The sequence below is a fragment of the Emydura macquarii genome, unplaced genomic scaffold (assembly GCF_026122565.2).
Source record: "Emydura macquarii macquarii isolate MOO-44397 ecotype Brisbane River unplaced genomic scaffold, CSIRO-AGI_Emac_v2 contig_320, whole genome shotgun sequence".
Classification (NCBI taxonomy): Eukaryota; Metazoa; Chordata; order Testudines; family Chelidae; genus Emydura; species Emydura macquarii.
Window position 1 is genome coordinate 13,199,521 of NW_027130457.1, and position 21,317 is coordinate 13,220,837.

The 21,317-nt window shown below is 39.5% G+C and overlaps 1 protein-coding gene across 1 annotated transcript in view; it reads right to left on the reverse strand.

The window, feature by feature from the left end:
- The window catches only part of ADCY2 (adenylate cyclase 2), a 363,250-nt gene extending 348,661 nt beyond the window's left edge, over nt 1-14,589 (reverse strand). Inside the window, exons 1-2 of the mRNA XM_067569412.1 lie at nt 14,383-14,589; nt 3,308-3,505 (exon numbers count right to left, since the gene is read on the reverse strand). Coding sequence (XP_067425513.1) covers nt 3,308-3,505; nt 14,383-14,589 — 405 coding nt within the window. The remainder of the gene's footprint in view (nt 1-3,307; nt 3,506-14,382) is intronic.
- Nucleotides 14,590-21,317: the final 6,728 nt, after the last annotated feature.

Below are 21,317 nucleotides of genomic sequence, written 5' to 3' on the forward strand. Positions count from 1 at the left end.
CCTTGGGATGCTGGCCATCTATGAATGAGAATATAAGACATATAAGACATAAGTCTTATGAGAATATAAGACATAAGTATTAACAACTGCTCACAATGTGCAGAGAACAACCCTGATAGAAAAGGTTATTAAAGGTCCCCTGCGTCACCAATCTATTGTTGGTCCTTGGATTAGACTCCAAGTGGACTACATAGGCTCCTTGCCACGAGCAGGAAATAGGAACAAGTATGCACTATTTGTAACAGACTCATTCATTAAGTGGATCAAGACCTACTCCACAAGGAATTGTACAGCCTCAACCACAGCTAAAGTTTTGTTAGAGCAGACTTTCTCACAATATGGGTTGCCCGAGGTCATTGACTCAGAACAGGGACCCATATTTTGATAATTTTTTTTAAATAAATTGATGAACCAATGAGCTAGCAGTATTCAGTGGGCAGCACTGAACATGTTAAGATGTCAGTTCCTACGGTTGCATCTGGGACTGTTGGTGTTGACTGGGGTCATACAGGTGCACAATCCCAAGAGTGGCTGGCCAGAAGCACTCACTCACTCAGTTGAGAGCAGCTTGCGTGCTGTAGGCTGTGGGTCGGCTAACCCAGGAGTGGGGGTTCACATAGCGGGGCAGGGTAAGACAGGCTCCAGAAGCAAGGGATTGGGGTGACACAGCAATACATCAATCCAGATTGCAGAGGGAAACGTCACATCCCTGTATTCTTACTCCTGTCTTTTGCAATAACTGGAATGATTGAGCTGTTTAGAAGTGAAACCTGAAATAACAAATGTTTGAGTAAGCCAGCCTAGAGATGACAAAGGACCTCACGGTGAGGTCCATTATCTGGAGGAGACTTCTTCACACTTCTACCAATTCATACCTTCCTTTTTATAATAGAAAGTTTTGGCCTGGGCCTATAATGTCAATTAGATAATAACAAAATGAACAGTAAATGTATTCTTTCTATTACAAGGCAGATCCATTGACAGTGACTCCCTGAATCTTCATCAGTCACTTACAGAGATGAAGGCCTCAAACCTACAATTACTTGCATACATGCCCAATTTTAAGCACAAGTCAACTGTTTCAAAGGGACTGCTCTTGTGTTTAAAGTTTAGCATATGCCTAAGTGTTTGCAGGATCAGGGCCTAACTAATAAGGCAGAGTGCTTTTTGAAGTTACTGTTTACCTTAAAGGGTTAGAAGCCACCATATATATATCAATAAAATTTTAAAGATTATACCAAACTCTCAGTCAACAAGAATTTGACAAAAGGAAAACAAAATCCTTGTTACAATTCAATGGGGGGAAAAAGCAAAAAAATAAAAGTTGCAAAATATAACTCTATAATACAGTGGACTAATTATAAGTGTATCAGAAATATGGCAAATAAATCACAGTAGGTTTACCAATTTAGGTACCAGTTCTGCACCAACTGAATTTAGTGGGCATTCTGACAGAAGGAGTAGGTCATGCAGTCCTGCAAATTCTCATGGGAATGACATGGCATGGGACAAGGCAGAAGACTCCATCAAATTTACTTCATGTTGCTTTAATCTTCCCCTCAGTGAGGAAGAACTAGGGTGCTGTAAAGAAAACAGGGTGCAACCTCCCAAATCCATAGTTTTCTTCTAAATAGGTACTGGGGAATCCTCCTTCCATGGAGGGGCTGCCCCTATGCACTGTTTTTGCTGCATCATGGCATAGTCCTTCTGAAGCTGTGCAGTAGCTGCCATGGAGAGAAGACTCTTAGCAAGGCTTAATGCTCTTGAAGCATCATTAATTCACAGTCAGACTTGGCAGGGGCTGACGTCAGGGAGCTTAACTGAACCTAAAGGGTTCTCCAGTGAGGAGCTTCAATAGGATCCAATGGAGGCAGAAATAATGCTCCCCACCCCGCCCCCATACTCATATCTCCCAGGAGAGATTTTATGGCTATTAGCTCCTCCAATCGCAGAAGCCCAGGGGTGATATAGGCCTTAGTTTTAGTTCATTTATATGCCACAGTTGTTTTTGTTCTCCTAGATATATTTTATATATCTAATTTATAAAGCCACATGCTGAGTTCATCATCATCCAATTCACCGTGTTTAGTTCTTACATTAATTGAGAGACTGAATACTGCACTCCTTAGCAAGTACCCGCAGCAGAGCATGTTGGGAAATTTTGTTTGTTTTTAGCTTTAGTCATGTGAGATTTAATACTTTTATTTGTCACACTTCACTCATTTTCCAAGCCTATACTGAAAGCAAGAGAGAATTAGTTCTCTGGAATAAGTTACTTAACAGAAGAATTCTAATGCTCATTTACTTGCTTTTTCATGTAACTTAATCTGTCAGTTAAGGGATACAAGGACATTATTCAATAAAACAGGATTCTTTTTTCCTCTTATTTGTTCCATGCTACAGGATTTCATGTGCTGCTTAATGGTTATTGATGTGAATAAACTAATTATAGATTTGGGTTCACAGTGAATAACCTTCAAAAAACACTTACTAAACATAAGAAGCACCTCTTTTTTAGTTTCTTTATCATACATTATGCTGTTAGAGGTGTAGGCATGTAAAGATGATCTGCAAAGTGGATTTTGAGTTTTTGTTTTTTATTTGTTTTTTAATTAGGTTTGTGCCCTATCTTGCTTCCTTGAGACATATTGAAAAGGCCTAGAAGGTTGTGGAGCAAAGTATTATTTTTCCTCACTACTTGTTTATTACCTTAGAAATATCAGGAGTGTCCAGAAAGTTTGGTTTTCCCGGAGGAGCTTTTGGAGAGCTCAGAACATTTATATTGCAAGCTCCTCAACCTTAACTGAAAGGGTGAGAATGTTGAAACTTTAAGAAATACATCTTTTCTCCAATGGGTTGGAGTTGGAATTTATTGGAATTGAACAGGTGTTAACAAAAACAAAGTTTTAAACATTCTGACTAAAACTCCCTTTCCATCCAGCTTTTGGTCTCCTTACTCCTCTAATATCATAATTGCACTAGTTTTCCAGTCATCCAACAATCTTACATGATAGAAAAAAACCAGAATGTTCAATATCTAAACAAGCAGGCAAAAAGAAAAGAAATATTTCAGACCTTCTTTATACATCATTAAGAGCAAAAGAAGGGCACATACTCATTTTTTCTTGTTGCAGATAGAAACACATTTACGTAAAGAGTCTGAGCCTGCAAACCCTTACTCATGCAAGTATTTCACCTGAGTATCCCACTGACAGGAATGAGACTACTTGTATATGAAAGGATTCTCAGGATCTGACTCAAATATCCTAAAGAAAAACAAATTAAAACAAAAAACAAAAAACCTTACCTGGTCCCATGGACAGATGATACCTCCAAAACACATGAAGAGATATCCCATGGCAACAAGACATACCCAGACCACCAAAGAGAAAATACGGAGCAGCTTCTTAAACACAGATTCTATGCAGACAAGGATGAATATGGCAAAGAAGATTGCTAGGGCTGTTGGAACAGTTATTAAAAATGCCACATGATCTTCAATTTCCTGGAAAGAGAGAGAAGTGAAAAGGAAGTTAAAACTTGAAGCACTTGGACTCACAATTAAAACACATCTTCCTCACAAATATCTGATTAAGCAATGGTTTGTTCTAAACTGGTTGCCCATTGAATCTGAATCTCACAAAGACGGGATGCTGAGTATACAGAACTATTTCTTTCACTTTAAATATCACATTTGGGGCCATTTACATAATACAAAAACTATTAACTATACTATTGCATTGTGCCTCGTATGATAAAAGGAGGAAATGAATATTACAAGGTGGAATAAGGAAGATCATTATACATCGTGAAGTGGGACTTAGCCATCTAAATCATTTAGGCTTGCAATGCTGAGCAGAGCAATGCCTAAATACCTTTAAAATGTGGGCTTAACTTCTTATTACTTAGCCCAGAATAACAGCAAAGAATGTGTAGGTAAAACAGGAATGTATTATACACACTCCTATGGAGGTTTTCTTGTATGGAAAGCTATGTCAATTATGTTTCATATGCATGGACTGAGTTTAGTTTCTTAAGCCATATTTCTGGAAATTTAGTAGTTAGTTGATGGAATCCCAACATTTAGCAGAATCAGTTACCTGTGAATCAGTTTTCAATCCTATCCAATCTACAATGCGATTTATTTAAACTAAGCAATACTTGAAATTATTTGCAGAACCAAAAAATAAATCAATTGTTATTACATGATCTTCACGACAAATCACTTTAACATTATAATAAAATAAAATAAAGAATTGTTTTATACCATTTTATTAGCTCCACGGTACTTATGGTTAGAGGCACTAGCACTGTGAAGACTTGATCCTTCAACCCTTACACACACTGTTATTGACTAATACAAGGTGTCCCATGGACTGCAATGGGACCAGTTATAAGAGCAAGAGCTGCAGTGTCAAGACCCAAAACCCTGTTTTTCAAGCGCTTAAGCCTTCCAGAAAGATTACCCTCTAGGCTGAAATTTTTCATATTTGTTTCTTGGCCCTAAGGTGAATATTTATGGATAACATGAAAAATTCCATTGTGTTGATTTTGAGATATGCAAGTATGAAGAAATGATGTTTCTTATTCTTTAATTTTGCAGATGCTCTTTTTGTGCTCTGACAACATAAATTGGCTTTGTGTTTCAACTTTAGAATATGGCATGCCATATAATAGTTCTCTATGGGATGTGCACATTTTCTTTTGTTTTAACAAAAATTGTCTGAGTAAAGTTACATAGATTGAAAACATGTTGTGCATATGCAGTATATTCTCCCTACCCCTCACCCCCTGCTTAATGATTTAAGAAAATTGTGGATACACACCTTGATATCCACAGAGATGTTCTTAACATCTTCCCAAAGTCTCTGGCAAGCCATCCCCTCCCCCTCGCCCAAAATCACCTTTTTTTGTTTACAGTATGTAATCATCACTGCATATATAATTCACATTTCTAAGACTCGGATGTTTTGCAACTTTTACCATACTGTGCCCTGGAGAGCATCAAGGTACTGAAGAAAGAGGACCCCAGCTGCTGGACTCCTACATATCGCTTTTAAAAACACTAGGATGGTTTATGACACTTATCTTCCCTACCTTTAAAGTTAGCACGTTCAAAATATACACTTATTTGACTGTGACTACATACAAGTAAATGTAGCAGCAGCTTTCCTCCACCTTTTTTGTTTCTACTTTTCCTTTCTGCTCATTGAAATGACCCATGTTCCTGTGCCCACTAAAGTCAATAGCAAAACTCTGACTTCAGTGGGAGCAGAAGTGGGGTGCAGAAACTCACTTTTCTCCTGTTGGGTGTTTTTTTTTTTTTCTTTTTAATTTAAAAAAGATTTCAATGCATTTAAAGAAACTGTGAAGTCAACATTAACAATCAGAACTTAAACAGAAAGAATAAAAATGAGGAAATTTCAAATTATGGTTCTTATATCCCACCACCTTCCAACTTTGGCTCACTGCACAAAAATATACACTTTTATGCATATGTTTACCCATAAGTACGTAAGTAATGTTTTTGAAGGTAGAGAATACTACTACTTAAAATTAAGCATGTGAATACATGTTTCCAGCACTACTGTCAAATATTAACACAAATGTAATTACATACTCAATGCTAAAATACTACATACAGGTAATGTAGTTGAGTTACAACTGCTGAACTCTATCTTTGAATTTCCAGAGTTTTGTGCATCTGAATTCCTGATCTTAATGATGTATTACTATATCTCATTGTATTTATTTATTACTATCTTAACCAAAAGAAGGTTAGACAAAACCATACAAAAAGGAATTTCAACTGAGTTCTGCACTTCTAATCTGGGATTGCATGTATCTGAGACCAGAACACTGTGTTATATTCTAAAAGGTCTAGTTTCTCTAGACTACTACATGTTAACATTAAGTTGCTTGTTCTGTACCACCTACAAGGTGATTTTGTTAGCATTAAAGATGAACAGACTGCTCTTGAACGAAACTAACATTGAAGAGAACAGGGACTTAAATGATTGCTACTGCTACTGTTCAATGATGAGAACGATACTCAATATACATGTTTTCATTACTTCAGTCTATTCAATCATTTGTTTCTCAATTATTGGCAAACCAAGCATCCCTAGCAGTTCAAAACTCCACCCATTCCCCTTTTCAACAGCCAATGAAAACTGATCCAACCAATTAGCTATGCCCCTAGACAATCTGTTTCCAAACAGGAAGGACAAGAACTCTTAGAACATAATGGAACAGATCCTTAGCTCATGTAAATGAAAAAAACATCACTGATTTCAAAGAAGCTACACTAATTTACGCCACCTAGGGATCTGGCCCAATGTTTATAATATCCAAAATCTTTCAAATTTGTCTGTTATGCATGTGTAAGTATATCAGCATCAAAGAAGTTCAAAACAATGAACTTACACTTTACACTTAATTAAATTTAGTTTGTCACAACTCTGTATGTAGAAATAAATGTTTGTTTAGTGTCAGCCAGGGTGGAAGATCTGGCCCATAATTTTAATTTGGAACCATTTTTTAAGCATAATCTTTTCTTACATAGCTTCAGAGGAACGAAGGATGATCAGTGACGTAATTTGAAAGGCTGAACATTTAAAACTTGCAAAACTTATTAGAAAGTTACAAGCATTAACATGATCAGTAGGCTAAAATCAATAGACAAGCGCAAAGGGATGAAAACTTGAAAACCTGAATGTCATATTTTCTTAGTCCTTTTTCGAAAACTAAACAAAAATATTTTTACTTTTTCTGTCATTGGTCTCAGAGATTAAAGTACACTGAAGATAATGGAATTAAACTGCCAGCATGGTGCCTTCCAACATAATGGCTTAGCCTACAATATTATATGGTTCTTTTTTGATCAGCTCTTTATTTCTCTGAATGTTTTCTCCCTTGCTGTCTTTTAATTACTAAATAAATTAAATGTCTACCAGTGTTTTGGACAAAACTCTGAGCTTTTATGCAATATGCAATAATCCTGCTATCTCAGGTGGAAACTGAAGAATCACTCTCAGGTCTTTTCAAGAAGCTACAGAAGCTTTTATCATCCTTTACACAATTATTTCTTTGTCCAAATAAATGGCATGACCTCAGTTTAGGTTTTAAACAATAGAACTACTGTACAACACTGAACTGTTTTATGATAAATCATACATTTTAATGAAGTGTCTCTATAAAATAATGGAAGCTCAATATTTTCAATTTTAGCATATAATATGTTTCCATAGGCTACTTTAATCCTTTGGCACTTTATGGTTTATTTTGTACTGCTAATGTAATTTGCCTCCAGGCTAATGTGTAGCAGACTGCCGCTGAGTCCTCAATCATTTTATCAACTTTGTGCACACTCAAGCTGAACTAACCTGAATAGCTTATTTTTAAAATCACCATTAAAAATGTCCCTTACGTGCATTTTATGAAAAGTTTTCTAAATTTAAATGTAAAAGCAAAAGGAGAATTTTGAAATGGTTCTTCAAACAAAACAGCAAAGTACATTAGTCTTCACAGACTTATTGTTAAAGCGTGGTTCTACTCTGAAAAGCAACTGTAACAAAAATGGTACTGAAAGGCTCAAGGATTATCAGACCTCAATTATTCAATTATTCCTTTATCAAATTTGAGCAGTTTAAAGGTTTAAAAAAAAGTACTTTTTTCTAACTTCCAGCCTAGCAAATTTAGCTTGGGATCAGGAAGCAAAACTGGGTTATTTCCCATCATGCATCATCACCACCAGTAATAAAAGGGTCTTCAGGACAAACTATGGTGGGACTTCTGCCACCCACGGAATAGCAAAGGTGTAAATGATTTGGAAGTTAGTAAACAATTATATTCATGATCCATGCTCAAATTGGAACAGAATCCTCAGCTTACTTACTCTTAAGCACTCTTGGCTCTGCAGAGCTAGCAGTAGTGAAAAGCAGAAAAATATATTTTTGTCGCTGAAGTGAGCTGATATAACTCTCAATACACAGAGGGAACAGCTCTTCCGAAAATATGCCATTTTTCCATATTTACTTCTCAGAGTATGATAAATTAATAGTTAATATTTGATAAATTCCAAAGATAGATAGTTTTCCCGAAAATTAATGACTGTGTTAAAATACACTTTATTTTTAAAATCATGTAATTAAATCACTTTAATAGCATTTTGTTTTCCATCTAAATAACAGACAACATGGGTCAAATTCAGCTCCAGAGCAACTCCTTTAGATTCAACAGAGACAAGCCACTAATAGTTTGGATGGTGAAGGAATGTGGTTTGAACCTATACTACACAGGACACAGTGGTTTCTGTAAACTATTTTTATACCTGACTCTATCACACATATACCACTATAAAGCAGAAGTAACCCCAAGGATGCCAATGCAGTTACACCACCATAAAAATGGTGTAAGAGATCTGACTCATGCCGTTTGTGCTAGTATAAGTGATTCTTGCTTAATGACTACTTGGGCAATCCCCAGATACCCAGACTGAGCTGTTCTGACTCCAGCTATAAATCTATTCTTCCAGCTATTTCTTTTTTCATTCTATAAATGTCACATGTTTTTGGCAGCTTGCAGTATCTGGAATTCTTTTTCATTGATTTCCATCACTTGACTTGGTTAATGGTATATGAAATAAAATCTGTCAGTGCATATTAATAATTCATCATTTTGGTTCAGAGGGACTGGATGGGGCATAGGGGGCTGGAAATGGAATGCAAAGTCTTTCACCTACATGGCACCGTTTGAAATCTAGCCCAGCATGGCAATAACCAATAATTGTGCCCATCCGACAGATGTTTAATTGCTTATGGGAAATGAGTTAGTGGTCTCAGTCCAACTCCTAGTAGACTGGAGTCCACATTATAAAATCTACCTTTACAATTGCTGCTGGGTGGCACTCACAAAAGAGAAGCCAGGGACTAGATGGGCAGTAACAATTAACTATATTTTCACCCCTTAAGGTGCTTCATTTAAAAAAAGGTTAAGGTACATTTGCAAAGCAGTGCATGAAAGCAAGTACTGTACCTACCCTTTGGCTAAAAAGTACGTAAGTGTCCAAGGCTAGAAATGTGGCACCCTTCATGGCCATTATATTCAACTTAAAAAGAATTAAGACAAAAAATAAGTTTTCCTTCTAGCATCTATTGTCCTACACTTGTCTATTTGGAATTAATCTCCTAATGTGTTGTCTAATTACTTAGTATAGTTAAATCCTTCTGGATTTTCTCCAAATTCTCCCTATTCTAACCAATCCAAGTAATTTTGCGTTCTTTAGATCAGACTTTCAAATAAATTAATCTGATGTTTAATGTATTTGAAATCCAAACATTCAGATACATGGAGATACATTTTTAAAGATATACTTACTGATATATATTGTTTCAATTTTAAGTATTTTAAACAATAAGGAATTTAGTGCATAAAAGCTACATTAATGAAACATTATTATGCAATTAAAATATCAATAATAGTCACAAGAGTCAAAATTATGATTTTCAGAGCAAAGTCATTGCATACACACATCAAATATGTGACTTTTTATATCCATGCAGCCCCACTGAAGTCAGGACCATTGAAGTGATGAATAAGTCTTGGACCATAAAATAATGTAATGATAACTCTGCACTTTTGACTCCCACTTTCAAATCAGCAGCTAAAAGGTAGTTTTCTTCTAAATTTTGCTCCTGATATAGAACCAAATGCAGTCCCTAATCAAACAAAATTCTCGCTGACTTCTAGAACTGTTTTTTACTTGTTAAAAATCACAAAATTTGAGACACAGAATACATAACACATTTAATATGGGAGAGAAGAAAATGGTGCTTATTTATTTTTTATATTTTTTAATGAAAAGGGTAACCTTAGAGCCATATTATTGTAGAGTAATTATTTTAAAACATTACATTTTTCAAAAATTGGTCCAGAAACTAGAGATGTCAGTATAATTAACTAAAACTCAAATTATTTCATACAGAACAGTTACTACTGAATAGTGTTTCACATGTATCATAAGTAACTACAAATCCTTATGAAAAGAATAATTGCATTCTATAACTTATCACAAAAAAGATTTTTAAAGTTAACCCCCAAAGGACATATTCTGTCCTCTCTTGTGCCTGTGAATCAAACTGATTTCAAATCAAATAAATTTTTACTTCATTTAGGACTGCAGGATCAGACCCAAATTCAGCCCCTATAATAATGGAACTCCAGTATCTTATTTATTTTTTCTTATTTAAATAAAAACTAAGCCAAATGCTGGTAGCTGGAACATGAGCAAAACTCAGACACACAACTATACACAGTGCACAGGATATTCTATTATTTGAAATAGATGTGACCAGGCTAATGGGGCAGTGGATGTCACTGTTACTTCACATGGTATTTCAACCATGATGTGGCTGATAAAACAGGCATCCAAATAGATAGGTTCTTTAAAAAGTAATTTTAAGGTTCCAAAAGTGACCCATAAAAATCTTCAGTTAGTTATATAAGGAACAGAATGTCACAACTGTATACGTTTCATACACACCCCTGCACAGTTTTGCATTTCAGTGTGCTTCAAGCCCAAAATTAACCAATTCTTTTTTATTCCTGGGATTATAGCACAAATATGACCAGAATTATTCAGTGTATTGCTGGCAATAGTGAGTAGTTTCTATACTAAGAAGGAGAAAAAATAATGGGTTCCTACTGCTCCTTATATATGGAACATGGAAGCAACAAGAGATAAGTAGCTACTGAAAATAACGCTGACCTCTGGCACGTCTTCCTTAGTACTGGAAGGCTCTTAGGGATCTGGGAAAAAAGAATTTGCTCTCCATCTTTTCAAGCATCTGCCAAAGATGGAAGCCTGACCCATTTCCCCAGTGTTTGATTTATTATATATTTTATGTCAGGTGCAGAGAGGCAAAAAAAGCTACCTGGTAGAAGGACATTTAAAAAGCTGACACAGAGCAGGAAAGAAAATGTACAGCTATCATTTAGAGTTTCTAGCCTTGACTGGTCATCTGCCACTACTCCTGGAAGTGTATATTTAATATATAAGAGGCTAAACTTTAGTTTCAAAAGTCAAAAGCACAGTATTCGTATGACATAGAACACAATCATCAAATAAGCCAAGTAAATAAAAAAGGGTACTGCATAGTTAACAGAATTAGATTTCAAAAGTCAATTTGAAATTCAACCACTTTCTTTAATATAATTCTGGTAAAGCTTCTATTAATTTTTCATCTTATAACTGGTATTCTAACAGGTTGAAATAAATTACTAAGTGCAACGTTTCCCTGTAAGGCTGGTCATATTTTGGAAATAGTTGTGAATGTTATTATCAGAAGAGAAAGATGAAGTCTGAGGCATGCATGAAATATATCAGCAATCAATTAGGGATGGTAATCTATTTTAACAAAATGAATACAGATACAAAATAAAAGCAAAAAAGTTTGTTGTGTTATGAGTATAAGCCTCAGATTCTCTTTGGGAAGACATGAAATATAAAAATGCTTACTAATTTATGTTCTTCCATTTACCTAACAGATGCCTGATTCTAGCATTCAATTCTCAAATTGGATTTGGAAGTAAAAATAAGAAAGTGAATCAACTATGGTGTGAAATATCAAACCGGAATTTGTTTTCACAATGCATTTAAGATTCTTTCAAAATAATCTTAACTGCCTAATAAGGAACCCAAAGGTTTAAAGATTTTCCTTAATTTCAAAATATGGTACATAACTGTTCAGAAATAGTACTGCATTGGACTGAAAAATGCCTTCAGTTCTACTCTGTTACTATCTGACCTAATTAATCATTGCACACAAAACCACCACAAAAATTGTATGTGCAAAATAAAGTCAGAGCTGGTAGTATTCCAAAATGGCTTTTCCAGATCAGATATGAAGAATTTTATATATAATTTCCCAGACCCCTTCATCTTCCTACCTGCATAAAGTGATTATGGTCCTATATCTAGGCAAGGAGGATGTAAATTCTAAATCAGATAAAAGAGAAACAGATTTAAGCCTTCAAAAAAATTCCTTAGCTGTGAGTAAATCAGGGCAAGATTATTCTAATAAGATGTTTTTTAGGTGGAAATCTGGGCAATGATCCAAAGAATTTTGTCCAATATCCAGTGGCTGAAGTCTCCAAAGGCAAACTTTCATTCTGTCTTGAAAGTTAAATCACTTCTATCTCAGAATTAAAAACTTCAACAAAGAATCATTTCTCGCTCCCCACTCACTCTTTTCAGTGTTAACCACTGGAAAATAAAACCTTGGAAAAAAGTTCTAAAAGCCCTTTTTTCTCTGTGGTATGTCTGGAATTCCAAAGACAGACCGAACTATAAAATTCAGAGTGTTTCTTAGGTTGTAACTCGTGGCAAGACTTTGCCAACTCATACAGCTCTGTTTCCATTAACTCTCAATAGTCTTTCAGTCTAGACCTGCAGTCACAGCACTCTTAGTATTGTAAATGATTTACTTCAGAAATGGAGTTATGAAACTGAGCATGTGCAACCTGTTATAACAAGTTGTGAATTACACACTGAATCAGAGAAATGAATTCTGTTTTAAAAATGTGAATTTTAGTGCTAATGATTGTTGAGGTTCTGGTGGCACTGCCTTGACCCAAGCAACCTGCAGGAAGGTGTTCTGTAACTATCTAACCTAATTAAATATTGCACACAAAAGCACCACATACTGTATGTGCAAAATTAAGTGAGATCTGGAAGTATTCCAGAATGGCTTTTCCAGATCAGGTATGAATAACTTTCTATATAATTTCCCAGACCCCTTTATCTTGCTACCTGCAAAAAATGATTATGGACCTATATCTAGACAAGGATGTAAATTCTAAATCAGTTACAAGAGAAACAGATTGAAGCCTTCAAAAAAGGCAACCTCAGCTCTACAAGTACATCTCAATTTTGGCATTCAACACACACACCTGCTTCTCCAGTCCTGGGTCTCTTGAGCACAGATTGTTAAACACACTGAACTGTGCAAAAATGTCTTTAACAGACTAGAATGAAATCCTTAATTTAATTTGACCTGTAGTTTGAACACAGGGTTCCAAAAGTGAAAGACTAGTGCATTAACCCACTGTACCACCAGCCACCTCTGCTGCTATCAGTTTTATGTTCCTTTCGTTTTGTATCTATCCTGCATTTGACAGGTTGGGAACCTTAGCTTAAAACAAACAACAGACTTCATTGTGCTTCTTTACCTAATCTCAACCCCTCCCCCCCCCCCATAAAAAAAACAAACCACTTTGCTCCAGTTGTCAAGAGAGAAGTCTTCAGATGCCATGAACGCTGGTGTTTGCGCCGAGTAGGTAAGAAAAAAAAGTACCTAGGGTTCACCAATTGTTTAAACATGAAATAATCTTCTTTAGTTTCTGACAGAGCGGATGTAAAGCTGTTCAACTTCATCCTCACTTGGAGGCTATTACCTACACTCAGTAGATTTTTCGAGGCCAGTCAGACAAAACATACAAACTGAAAACCAGAAATTCCCATTCTTTCATTTAAAATCTGTGAGCAATGCTACTCAGTACACAGTGTGAGACAACCTGAACATTACATGTGGAAAGACGCCATATGGAATAGGAATTTTACTGCCCTCTACAGCTTTTCCACACTGTTCAATTCAAGGGCACAAATCCACAGATTATTGGGTGAAATCAGCAACTGGTAAGATTGATATCTGCTGTTGTGACATATTTGATTTCCCAACTGCTGGAAGCTCCGCAGTTAGCACGCAGGAAGGGTAGCAAGTACAAGAAACTTTCATTCTCCTAAAAATGAAAGGCTTCACTCTGCAGCAGAGCCTCTGTCTAGAAACTGGGTCAGTCTCTGCATACGCTGTTACTACAAAGGAGAAAAGGCTCCAGCGCCTTTCTTCTATGCCATAAAATGGGTTGTTTCCAAATGCTTCTGGGGACCAGCGGTTTCTGCAGATTTCAATCCTGCCACTGCCAAAAGGGTCAATACGGCTAATCCGCCAGTGGAAAGGAAACAGAGCCAATGCATTAAGTGAATTCAACGCGATGCTGCATGTTTAGAGCCATGCAAGAGAGCCCAAACTTCCCGACTAGGCTGCCACTGTTCGTTTGAAGGCTACAACAAGGAGCAGCAAAGTTTGCGGCGGGGTCTGGGCTGTGGATAGCCACGGGAGCCCGCAGCCCCTGGCACCGAGCTGCTGGACCACGACACCCCGCTGGCCAACGCAACTTTCTTTAGCACAGCCTCTGCCGCCCTGGCTGCTGCGCGGGGTCCCCAGGTGAGCTACGAAGGAGCCGCGGGAGAGGGGACGGGGAGGGGCCCGGAACAGGGCAGGAGAGGGGCAGGTCCGGGGGCCGGGGCGGGGTGTCTCTTACCAGCCTCGACGCGAAGAAGACGGCGAGCAGCGCCAGGCAGGCGCCCATCACGATGAGAAGCAGGAAGACGAGGAGCGGGTGCTGCTGGCTCATGCAGTAGTAGGACTCGTAGAGCCAGTCCCGGGAGCGGGGCTGCTCGCTGCCCGCTCCGCAGCCCCCGCCGGCCGCCTGCTCCGCCCGTTCCAGCAAATAGCGGCGGCGCCTCATCATCGCTTCTTGCCACATCGGAGCGGCCCGGGGGCCCCGCGGAGGTGACCGGCCGGCGCGGCCGAAGCAGGTTCCCCCCCTCAGCGCCGCTGCGGCGGGCGGGCGGGCGCGGGAGCGGGGCGCAGCCCTGCGCTGGCCGCCCAGAGGAGGAGCAGCATGGTGCGCCGGCTGCCGCTTAGTTGGCTGGCAGGCGCAGCTCGGTGAGTCTCAGCGGCGGCGGCGGCAGCAGGGCAGGCACCACCCCGCGTGCACATGCCCTGCCCGGCTCCGCCTGAGCAGGGGTGTCGGAGCAGCCCCTCCTCGAGGGGCGGTGCCCGCAGCAAGCGTGCGGGAGAGCCCTGAGGGCTGGCTCTGCACTCCCGCCCACGAGCCCCAACGCAGCCAGGGGATGCGCCTCTCCCCCGCCCAGACCGCCCTCCCCCTTCGGGAGGCAGGCGGCTCCCCAAGGGGCTCGAGCATCTGCTCCCCCGCAGCCGCTTCGCTGTGTGTCTGGTGCGTGTGTGAGCTGCCTCCCTGTCCCTTCCCCGCTCTGCAAACACCGCCAGCCTGGTGATCTCTCCAGGCGCACAGCGCAGTGCACGGGGCCGGGACAGTGAAACACGGGTTCAGGGCTATGTGTAGGGACAGCTGGCAAATGTGTGAATGAGTTCAGGCTCCCACTAAGTCCTAACCCTCAGCTGTGGGTCCCCACGGGTGCATAATTGGCATCCTGGGGAGAGAAGGCAGAGCAGATTCACTTCAGTCAGCACCGTGTTTCAATTTGTCCTTCCCATAAAATATACATGTGAAAGACGGAAGAGAGCCGCGGGAAAGAGGAGATGCTGAAGGCGAAAGAGACAAAGCGAGACGCTGAGACGCATGCCACAGTGTTTTGCAAAGTGCAGTGTTGAGACACGTGATCTGAAAGATTTGGCTCCCAAACTGTCTCCCCCTTCTGCAAGAAGGGAACGAGAGTTATATTATTTGGACTCTTTCAAGCCGTGACACTTGGAACAAGAAAATTTGAAATTGACTAACTGGTGCACTACAAAATCTCTCAGCACAAGAGGGAGATACTTTTAAGATTGCCATAAAATGATTCCTAAATGAGAGGGGCCTGACAGGTTTGTTTCACTGAGTTGCTTTTCTGAAGATTGAATCGTCTCCTGTAAATCATGCCTTCATTTCTATCACAATAAGAATTGAATTAGGGAAATGAAGTCACTGATATTTTTATCTTTGTAATGTAACCATCTTCCTTTTGTTGGAAGTCGTAGCTAATCCTAACAAAATAGGAAATTGAATCATAATAATTTCTGTTGTGCATCTCTATTAATGCTTCCGTCATACCCATGGTCTTCGGGAAACAGATCGCATGACTCTTGACTCAGTATTAACACAGATTAAAATTAGAAATAAGAAGAATGGCCATCATGGTAAAGACCGTTTTTAGTCTTGGATCAAAGGTACAAATACGACTACAAAAGTATAAACGTGGATCTTGAAAACTGTAAGGGCTAGTTGACAGACTGATTTATTATGTTTCAACATACTTATGGTTGGTGCCTACCATAGATGCAGTACATATAAGAACATCAAGGAAAAGGAAGACTCCCGTTCCCCCCTCAATTCGAGCCCTGTGCACACGTACAAATGTGTGGATTTTTCTGAATACATTTAGAACTTCCTTTGTTTTCTTCTGCAGGAGGACTGGGGAGAACAGCAGCAGCTCCCTGAGACAGCAGAGGCAACTGTTATATAAGGTTCAACATAATAATACAGTAGAAGGCAGTTGCATATACATATACAGTAAAACACACGTTTCCTAAAATCTGATACCTGCCTATTCATGCAATAATATTTTAAGGCACCAGAATTCCAGGTAATAATGTTGACTCTTAATCAGCTACTCCATCAGCTAAAAGTGCAGCAGCTCCCGTAGCTTAAGTTGCAATGAACACTTTGACACACTAATTTTACTATCATACTCTAATAGCAAATGTAAATAACACGCATGCCACTTGGTGCACAGGATGTGGCTGATAAATAATGTACCCTAACATATTTCTATATAATGTATTTACTGTATTTGTAGTAGTAGTTATGTGTTTCAGCAAGCATCTGAAATACAGTAAGAGCTATACAAAGGATGGCAGTCCCTGCACATATATACAGAATTACTGTCACCATCCAATATAGTTTATGTGGGTATGATATATTTTAACATATTTGTAAGGGCTAGCTCATGTCCATCTGATTGGAGGAAAGGTTAGGAGGGATAATGCTGGTTTGCATATGCTCTCCCCAAATGATTCTGATTAATTTTAGTGGGTTTTTCACTATTTTCTATAACTCCACACTTAACCAGAGGAGAAAATATGGCCTTGGGATGCATTCCACAAAACTATTTTGCTATTATGGCAATGAGGTCATTTGATACAGAATTAGTTTGAGCCAGAGCTATTTGAATAACTAGACCACCTAGTTCCTCATTATATTAATTTCATCCACTTTTGCAGACTTAATTTACCTTCTTGTGCATATTCATTATGATGCACTCATTATGATCATATGCTGGTTTTTTCCATAAGACCGCTACCTCATTCAGTACAGAGGATGGAGTTACTCTGGGGATGAATGACGGTATGTAATGAAGGAGGTGTGTAGGTCCCCACTTCATTTTTTGCAGAAGTTGGAAAATATGAGGCGAATGAGACAGAAACTGCAAGAGGAGAAAGGAGCTAACAGAGCAACTGGTAGCTGTAGAAACTGTCTTCTCTGTGGACATGCTACTAGAGGGGAATGGAGACACATGTTTTGCCAGTGGGTTTCACCTCTATTTACTAGACAACAAAGGAATACTGAGACTGAGGAATAATGGTTTCAGTTCTAGGATCTATAGGGAGTGTCAAAGGGCAAACAGCCTCCTCAGCACCCCCTCATGGCCTGAGGTTGCTATACAGGCAGCCTACCTCAGTTTTCTCTCTTCAAGGGACTGTTTAAATAAACTCCACACTCAGTACAATGCCACCACTCCTTGGGGTTGGGTTTTATTAACACAGTAGTTAAAAATAAAGTCTTCTCAAGTCCATCCATTTACCCACTCCTACGTCTTTCCCGCCCATAGTCTCACTTGCCTGTTGTCTCACTCCTAAATCCCAGCTTCCTTTGCTGGAGCCTACTTGCTCCCAGCAGCCTCTGTATGTCATCCTGGTCTCCCTGAGCTAATCCCATCTCTGCAGCTTCCTGCTTCTCTTTACACGGGAATCAGTTAATCCCTACTCAGGAATAACTCCTCTTGAGTAGGGTTGGCTGGCCCCAGGCCTGTAGCCTTTAAGAGGCAAGCCACCCTGTGATAGGCAAGATATTGTAGTTGTTACAGACCTTTATACCCCTGACTTCCCAGGCTCGCCCTGTCCTCTTCTACTCCTATTCCCCCTTCCATCCCATTGCCCCTGCTTAATTTCTGCCTCTGTCCCCCTGCTCTTATCCTCCCCCACTCTGGTTTCTGCCCTGCCTCTGTCCCCCTTCCTCCTCTGCTCCTGTCCTCTCCAATGCCTGGCTCCTGCCCCTTTACTTCCTTTCTGGCTCCTTCTCTTATCTCCTCTCCCTCCACAGGCTCCTATACCTGCTGTATCTGTCCCCTGTTCTGCATCTCTTTGCTCTCCCAAATTCCTTTGCCTGTGAAATTCAGTCAAGGAGCTAAACTTCCTTCTCCTCACTGTCTAGGTGCCAGCTAGGGGAGAATTGAGAACACATAAGACAGTCTCTCTGCACTCAATTAGCATCTGTCTTGGATGGTTAGACTCAACAAATCCTGCATCTTGGCAGAGGGTTAGAATAGATGATCCTTGAGGTCCCTTCTAACCCTATGGTTCTATGAATTCCTGGACCGAGCACCACAGTAGACCCTGCCAGATAGGAGGAGCAACTGCAGGGAAAGTCCTGTTCAGCACTTGTAGCTCTGGGATGGAGCATGCTCAGATGTTCTGTGGGCTGGTGCATGCAGTCTGGTCAGCAGTAAGACCAATGAGGAGATGGAATCTGCAGAAAAATTATCTGTCAAACTCTTAACAAGTCCCTGTAATCATGTGCGAACTGAGGTTTTGTTTTATTTTGTTTTAAGTCTTATCACTTGGCCAATTTGGGAAAATTTTACAAAGGACAGCAAAAGGCACATCCCTGTCACCAAGGAGATGCCCTCTCCTCCCACCAAATTTCAAGTCCCTTCCTCAAACCAGGAGAACAGTAGAACTTTTCAAGAAAACCATTTTAATAATTTTTCTAATCTGGGCAAAACTATGCCTTTTTCCCATAATCTTATTCTCAAAAGTGCTTCAACCATTTTAGCTGAAACTTTCCCCCCCAAAAAATCAGCTTTAGGCAGATAGCTGACATGGAAAATTTCAGCCCCAACAATTTAAATTTGACAAAGTTATAAGCAAACAACTGAAAACAGAATTTTATAATGGAAAGTGATGTGCAGCCTTAACTATGGGCATGGCTACCTGCATCGTCTATAACTGTCATGAAACACTGTTTTTGTGGGTTTCTGTTCCTCTTTTATTTTTTTAATAATAAATATACAATAATAAGTGGCTCTGAGAAATACGTTCTTGCCCAGTAGCCCGACACAGTCCATGGAAACTGGCATCTAGTCAAAAATTATAACTCTTTATATTCAAATGCAAGAAGTTCAAAAGCAAAAATAAGTGAACTAATGCATTGCAATGGACAAGGACTTTAGTAATAATAGTGACAAGTGCTGGGTATTGTAATGTCTGGGTACAAATTATGCAGGAAAAACAGACTACACTGAAGAGATGGGTAGGTAGCACTGTATTTAAAGGATTCCATTGAATCTAGCAAATTAAAAATTCTGCATGGAATAATGTGGGGGCCTCAACTACCCACATATAAATTGGTCAAATAGCACAATAGGAGAAAATTCAGAGAAACAATTTATTGACACTGGAAGTAACTGCTTCTTGGAAGAGCTAGTTCTATAGCATACAAGAAGAGAAGCCACTCTTGATTTAGGCTATGTGTACACAGGGATGTTACATCACATCAGTTTGTACACTCTAAGTGCAAAGATTGAACTATATCAAGCTGAAGACCATCCACACCACTTTGTTTTCCCATCTTAAGGTACTTTTCTTGCTAATTATTGTATCTACACAGCTCTGCGCTGGCTCAAATTAACTATTCACCTTTCTGGGAAAGTATACCATGGTGCAGTGTTCTATCATTCAGCTCTACGATCTGTGATCTTTCTCATGATGCATTGTGGAATGCCTGCTAGAAATTACAGAAATTCTAGGGCTGGGGGTCAAACTAACAAACTCCCATGGCTTCTCCCTAGCATCCATTAATTTTTCCAGCATCATTTATGAATTGGTGTCAAGCAGAATGGAAGACTCAGTGCTGAGTACCATGATCATGACAATTGTTAATACCAGCAGGATGATGCACAGGCATTTTGTCAAAACACAAGTGGATGGATTTGGCTCTGTGTCTTCACAGTTTTTGATGCTGCAGCAATATTTCTAATGGAGAGGAGGAGCAGGGAGGTGAAATTTAGCAGTTACTTCTGAAGGGCATTTATCTGAAGCAGCTTTATTTGGTGAAATTCTGCTTCTGGGCTTGGTCAACTGGGAGTGACTTATGAGAGAGGGTAGTAATGCAGAACTGCAGCGGCGACAGAATTTAAAAATTACAACGACCACTTTCGTAGAAAACACCAACATGAGAGTTTCCCTCAGCATGGAGAAAGGTGTTGCCATCATCACGTGGAAGCTCACCACACTGGATTGCTATTCATCAGTAGCATGCCAGTTTGGTGTTCATAGATAAACTGTCAGGGCTGTTGTCCTGGAGGTCTGTGATGCTGTGAGGAGGGTGCAGTGCTGTGTCATAAAGCCTGGCAATTTACAAGAAATTATTGACAGCTTTGCATGGATAGGTCTGCCATACTACATAGGAGCTATTGATGGGGCACATGTGCCTATTCATTGCCCCCACATCAGGCCAAAACTCTGGTTGATCACCACGGAAGGCTCACTTTTGAGGGGAGGCATGGAAAAGTCCACGATGCCAGGATCTTTAGAAACTCAAGCCAGTTTGCTGGAATGTGCAAGGTAATTTTTGATCCTCAGACTTCTCTGGACATTAACAGAGTTGTGAATCCTCCTATCTTTCTGGGAAGCCCAGCTTACACTCTGCTTCCCTGGCATATGAAGTCTTTCACTGGATGCTTGGACAAGAGAAAGGAGCAGTTTAACTTTACCCCGAGTAGTTGCAGAATTTCAGTGTCTGAGTGTGTTTTTGAAAGATCAAAGGTAGGTGGCGGGGCCTTATGACAAGGTTGCATGTTTCTCATCATTATGGGCCTGTTGTGAAAAGTGCCTACTGTATTTTGCATCACATCTGGGAGAGGAAGAGAGAGATCCTGGTGGATAAGTGGGAGTAGTAAGTGGAGAGACTTTCTGAACATGATGGACAGCCAGAGGGTGTGTCTCTTAAAAATGTCACAAGTGATTAAAGAAACAGGGTCAGGGATGCATTGTGCTCTTACTTTGAGGCCACAAGGTAGTTGTGAGTAAAGTGTACTGTAACAAAGGAAATTAGTGAAATCTGTTTGTTTTTTGATTTTATTAGGAATTGATACTTTTATAGGTTGTTTTAAAATCTGATAAACTAATGAGTGTAATAGCTGTCCTTCATTCAGGTTAAATGTGAGAAACATC